This window comes from Anarrhichthys ocellatus, unplaced genomic scaffold (genome assembly GCF_004355925.1).
Source record: "Anarrhichthys ocellatus isolate YVR2014 unplaced genomic scaffold, GSC_Weel_1.0 scaffold73, whole genome shotgun sequence".
In the NCBI taxonomy this organism is placed as follows: Eukaryota; Metazoa; Chordata; class Actinopteri; order Perciformes; family Anarhichadidae; genus Anarrhichthys; species Anarrhichthys ocellatus.
Window position 1 is genome coordinate 235,653 of NW_022280103.1, and position 6,591 is coordinate 242,243.

Sequence of the window (6,591 nt, forward strand, 5' to 3'; positions counted from 1 at the left end):
ATATAATGCTCATTCTATTATTAAAGATCTAAAATGTGTTGATGTCATTGTGATTGGCCTGATTGTTAGTGCTAAAGAGTGAGGTGACTCAGTTGGATATTAGTATGAATGTGACACATCTGGTGCTCTACCGGTTCCTATGTCAGAGCGGTGATTTATTACTGCCATTACTGCACCAACCTCCCATCCATTTCTCCTGTTCCACCAGACACAGTGAACTTTTAAAAAAAAAACCCTACTTCTCATTTAGATGACTCAGCACTTGGGTTTGTGTGCATTAAGAGATTCAATTATAATTGATTAAGAGGAAAACTAATAAATGCACGACGCTAATGGAATGTAAATAAGGGCTCTGTCTCTTACTTTCATTGCTAAGTGCTCTGCTTTTCTACATGCTGTCTTATTATCTTCCAATCCTTGTGTCTCACCAGGCTGACAGTCACAATCAAACTCAAAAGACTGAATTAAGAGGATTAGATAAAGACAAAGCATTTATATTTCATGGTTACCTTTTTATTGTGAACTCTCTCACCTGCTAAGAGCAAGTGAGCTGCTATGTGAAATACAAACACGCTGCATTTGAGAAGAAGCTCTCAAGTGATCTAAATCATCAGGGATCGTTGCATGCTGGGCAACAGCACGTTAAATCGCCAGACTTTTCAATGGAGTTTGGACACAAAACAACAGCGTCGTAGACATCCGTCTTTAATAAGAGCAGCTCCCCCCTCCTCAGGAGTGCCGGCGAAAAACAAACAAGAAAACAAACATAAAGGCACAAAACCTAAAAAAAACAAACACCGAAATGTGTATTTTGGATGTTTTCTCTGCACTGGTCTGAAAAAAGATGATAAATAGAGAAGCTAAATAGCCCCAGATACGTTTTTTGCCTGTAGTGTCTCACCTTAATTGTGCATTCAATTACAAATATTGGTCAACACACTAGTTTTGAAAGCATATGCATGGAATATGAACTACTAATACCACGTTCACAACACGAACGACAAAGCAACAGCCGAGCGTGACCAGCAGCATTGTCGCAGGGTCACCGTTGAAGTGTCGATCGAGCGCTCGTTGACGCAGTTATGTTATTGGAGCACTCAACTTTAATTTGTAGCACGTCACACCCCGTCACATAGCAAGAAGTGTGGGGTGTCAGTTTGTAGGAACCTGTTTCTCTGCTGAAAAACAGGACTCCACAGACAGAGAAGCCTCACTGCGGCCCCTGCTTGGATCGAGGTGAAGCCACCAGCAGGCACAGACGCAGCCTGCAGCATTAACACCTGCCTCAGTCACCACTTTAGAAGTACATTTGGAATTCACGGCCACAACTCATTCATCTCCACTCGAGTGCGACGGCTACATCTGTGAATGAATTGATGTGGTGTCTCATTGTAATTGGTTGGGCAGAGGTGGCCGCTGACTGATAACAGCTTTGGTTTCTTAATGACATAACGTGAGGCTGACCTCTCAGACTGAGACTGGATCAATCTGATAATTACACATTTTAATAGAAGTTTTGAATTGTGTTTCATTCTACTTAAGTATGTGTTTAACAGAACCACATGGGCTCCAAGTCTGGCAATAAGAATGACTGTAAGATGAGTTATCTGCACGGTTAAGAGAGTAAGATTCAAGACTTCCCATAAAGACAGGTTAACAACCAAAAATGACTCCACAAACAGTTGTCTGAACTAAAGAAGTAAGCCAACGTAAACCTAAAAATAAGAAGGGAAACGTTTGCGCATGAAGTTCTTCTTCCATGGGTGGAAGCTGAAGACATCACTGTTAAAAAGACTGATGATACAGCAGAAAATGAATTGAGTTTGGGATTCTGATTCAATTCTGGAGGACTTTGATATTCACAATACTGAGACTTGCTTTGTTCACAACTGCAATGGTGAATTCTTTTGACTTTGCAGCAAATGTATTACTCTGACTGGCTTCTTCTACCCAGCAATGGCAGACAAGGCTCACGGGTATTGTATTCAGAGCCGTCCACCAAACTAACAGAGCCCAAGCTGGATGCTTTAGGGCGGGGCTACCTTGTGATTGACAGGTCCCTACCACGGCGTTGTCTGGTCTGGGAATTGTCTGTGTTTTCATCTTAGAACCGTAACCCTTTCACAGTGAATTTTCACTTCATGAAGGTATGTAACATTTTGGCCACCTGAAAATGTCTTATTCAGCGTTTGGCTGTACGTAGCTCCATACTCTCGTGTCACCTCTGGTTGCAAAATACCAAGATGGCGACTGCGAAAAACCAAGTTGGCGACGGCCAAAGTAACGAACTCAAGACTTCAAAACAGCAGTCTGCAAACCAGTGGGTGACGTCACGGTGACTACGTCCACATCTTATATACAGTCTAGTCTCTGGGAATTATCTACCTAACCCGCAATATTTAGTCATTTAGTGTTATTAGTATGGTTTGTAATTTGCCCTATTTTTTGTAAAAAAAGAAGTTTGCATACTTTCCCATTTCCATCCCTTGTTAAACAGCATTCTGAGTGTCAGGTCAGAAATGTCAAACAGATTCCATATTACCGTTTATACCCCTAATATAGTTCATATGGGCCATATATTGACACGTTGGTTTTATCAGCTGGTTCCATGATGATTCCATGCTATGCAACAGTTACACCCGGAGGAAAGTCAATGGAAATAAATGGAAACATCTCTAAGTAAGTATTGTAAATGTAGTAAAAAGTGTCCAAATATAACTCTCCTCTCCTCTCACCAATGGTGTCATAATCACTGCCGTTTCTATCACACTACCAGGAGATCAAGAAACTCTTTGGATATGCAGACAGACATGCGGGAGGTCTCACTCTTCCTCTGTCCGTTTACGATGCAGGGCCCGTCGGTGTCCACGCAGGGCATCTCCGCACAGTTCTCCAGGCGCCCGCTGACACCACAGCTGCAGACCTCGTGGCACCCCATCGGACCGCTGCGAGTCGGCACCTGGATGCGGGCCTCCTGCTGCACCAGAAACTCGGAGGCCTCGCCCAGTTTACAGCCTGAGGACACACACAGACACACATACACACTCAGAATGACCGCCACGCAGCAGACACGCAGCAAAGGTAAAGGTGTTGAGCCGGAGCCGTAGCTGGCCTCACCCGGCACGCAGAGGAACGGCTGACAGTTGAGTTCGTCGAGGCAGCCCCTCCTGTTGACCTGGCACAAGTGGTTGCTGGGACAGGGGTTGGGGTTGCACGGGTGGATGACCTCCTCCACGATGCTGTTGCCTAGGGAACTGGGGACTGAGTGAAGGGGTGGGGGTGCAGGTGATGGGTGGATAAGGACATGGAAAGCATGACTGTCAGATAAGATGTCAATTTTCTGTTGGCGACAATCTGAACACTTAACGTATTGATTGGGTTTCAAAATAAAAGCCCAATCTGAAGATGAAACTGCCCTAGAAAATAACAGTTTGTGGGGAAATCAGTATCCAACTGTGTCAGAAAGATTCCAGCTGCATTCATACATTTTATTATATATTACCTTGAAATCACCACTTACTGACCACGTACTTGAGTCAAGTGACTTGGACTGGCATTCAACTTCAGTCATGAATCTGATGACTTTAGATTTGCTAAATCCAAAAATACTTGCAACTCAACTTTGACTTCAACACCAATGACTTTTGACTTTAGCCTCTTGACTTGGAATAACTTTAGAACTTAAGGTCTTCAGTCAGCGGGTGTAATGTTTACCGTGTCCCAGCGTTGTAGTACTGGAGGCCGGCCTCATGACCACTTTTTGAAGGTTTTGGTCTTGTCTAGGTCTCAGATAAAGAGGACTCATGAGTTTAGTTCAAGACCGGTCAAGACCACAACAACATCACTAAAACTGCCTGTGTATCTTCTGATATATTTGTTATCATCATAGAAACAAATGAAGTTTCCCACACATCAAATGATATTCCTATTGATTGTCTTATGAAGGTGTTTCTCATGTATAGTTATACATACACACATAAACAGCATGTACGGCAATAAAAGAGGTGAATGAAGAGGAATCTGTGTTTGTATTTGTGTTTTTGTGGGGGTCTGGTCTCCATTGTTATTATTACTCCTCGGTACTCGGCACAGCTGACAACAGCAGCTTGAAAACAGCGTTAGTCCCGCCCATGGCGCTGATTGGCTAATCGTTAGTCCCCCTCGCTGTGTTTATTGGTCATTTACTTTTTTAAATCAAGAAACTGCCATTTCATGTCACGATGCCACATGAATCAGTTGATCAAACTCAGTGGAGTTGGCGGATTCAAACGTCTGGACCCAGGCAATTTATATTCTGCAACGATACAAAAATTCAAGGAAGCCATTTGCTTTTTTTTGTGAGAGAACCAGAGCGATGCTAACTTCCTGGTTTGGCCTACCAAAAAACGTCATCCCTGCAGCACTCTTTAGCCAACTGTTTGCTAGGATGTTATGTTACCAGATGAATAATGTCAGTAATGCCTCTCTCAGCTTCTGTAGAGTTCTGCCCCCTGGTGGCCACTAATCCATTCACTTGCACACATTTGAACAGCTGTATGGTTATAAAATCATCGATGGCAATTTGGGTTTTTCAAAAGGTTTCTTTCCAGTAACCATACTATATCTTGTTGGTAATTCCATCTGTAACTGAGCTCTCCTCCTGCATGTTACTACAGGAGAGAAGGCCCTGCTGACTCACTGAGGTATCTGTGGAGGGGGATGCAGCGTTCAGGGTCGTCGATGGGCGACAGCAGCTCACAGATCCTCTCTGCAGTTTGTCCTTCGTGGAAACGCTTCCTGTCCCCGCACTGGGTCAGGATGTCCAGGCAATCCGACCTGAGGACAGATAAAGACAGAACTAACAAAAAAAGAAGAAAAAAGCCAGCGTAACACAGCTTGAAACAAACAATAAGAATAAATCAACATAAAGTGGGTACGTTTGACTTCTATTCCTACAAATGCAGATCTGAGGTGTGTTCGATAGACCGGGTCAGAGCGAGAGAGAGGCTCTGCCGGTAGCTGGATGACAGCAGTGTGCGATGGATGGTGTAATGTCTTTGAAGGGAAGTGGGAGAGGAAGGTTGTATCTGACTCATGACTGAACACACTCCAGCCATGACACAGCAGAACCCTGAGAGAAGGGCGGGGCCTCCTCCTGTTCATCGAAGCCCATCTCACCACTCATTACTGAGAGCACAGCAAAGGCTGAATTCAATGAAAACAATGGAATTGAGGGTATATAGACAAACATGCCGAGACAAATGTAGACTAGGCGGCAACCTCCGGTTTTGAAAACTGAAGCCAATGTTGTCTTATACCTGCATTCTCCCTAGTGTCCACCAGGGGGCGACTCCTCTGGTGGTATAGAAGTCTATGAGAAAATGACTACTTCTCTCTTGATTTATTACCTCAGTAAACATTGTAAACATGAGTTTATGGTCTCAATCTCAATTCTCTTTACTCTTCTGTAAAACATTTTAAATGTTTGATGTCTCCTCTTGAGGGTGTTTACAGTAAATCATCCAATCAAATGAGACTTCGGAGTGACCGAACCGTCACGGATCGGAGCAGCTAACGGAGCAGCATGGAGAAAGATGTGTTTGGATATCATGTTTTCATTTCCAAAACAATATGGCTGAGGTCCTCCGTAGCTCCGTATTGTGCTAAACTCTAAGCCCGCCCACATTTTAGCGGCCCAATCAAATGATTTGATTTAAATCCGTCTTGTAACTTTGTGGTAAAATATTGTGTTTCGATGGGATTTTAAGTTTCATTCTAGATGCTCATGTTAACCCTGTTACTATATACTTATATGTATTTATTTTATTTGTGTGGTTTTATTGACTTAGTTGAGCCTTGAGTATTTACATAGTTTGTTTATTGTCTGTTTGTAAAATATGTGACGTGTTGAATACCTCGTTTTTCTTTCTACTGCAAACCAAATCTCCCTGTGGGTACAAATAAAGGAACCTGGACCTTACAAGTTAGTACTGGGTAGTAACCCAGGATGGCAGTGGAGAATAAATGATCCTTGAATCCTTGACTTACTTGCATATGACGCTCCCTCTGGACTTGCTGTGGCAGGGCTTGATCTGCAGGGAGCAGGCCACGGCCTTCCACATGTCCGGCAGACACTTCCTGATGTCCAGCACGGGGATGTTCATGAACGGCATCTTGATCGTCCCGTTGGACCACAGCTTGATGTCGCTCATGGCGCCCTGGTCCGACTGGACGTTGCAGCTGCGGAACAGATCCGTGGGCCTGAGGAAGGAGACGAACGGAGGGAGAACTCTGAGTCTGATAATCCAGAGGATGCAAACACATGTATGGAGAAAGGTTATGATAAACCATGTGATGAAGGCCTGTGGTATATGCTTAAATAAATAGGAAATTAGGGAGGTAAGGTGGGGGAAAGCCCAAATTTGGTTCCTCCAAGTCTTCTTCAATACAGCATGATGTTCATTTAGTACATTATGGTCCATTTAGAGTCAAACAGACCATAAAGCAGGGGATGCTTTAGGGCGGGGCTACACGGTGATTGACAGGTCGCTGCTACTACCACAGCCGTATACAGCGTCTCTACGTCACTCCTCCACAGTCCAAATATGGTTC

At 43.9% G+C, this 6,591-nt stretch overlaps 1 protein-coding gene across 1 annotated transcript; it reads right to left on the bottom strand.

The window, feature by feature from the left end:
* Positions 1-13: 13 nt before the first annotated feature.
* On the bottom strand, positions 14-6,467 carry LOC116397841 (reversion-inducing cysteine-rich protein with Kazal motifs-like). Its single transcript, XM_031873688.1, has 4 exons — positions 6,028-6,467; positions 4,679-4,815; positions 3,118-3,261; positions 14-3,015 (listed from the first exon to the last, which is right to left on the bottom strand). Exons 1-4 carry the CDS (start codon positions 6,459-6,461, stop codon positions 2,765-2,767), a joined length of 966 nt encoding a protein of 321 aa, XP_031729548.1. The 5' UTR covers positions 6,462-6,467; the 3' UTR covers positions 14-2,764.
* Between the last annotated feature and the right edge of the window lie 124 nt (positions 6,468-6,591).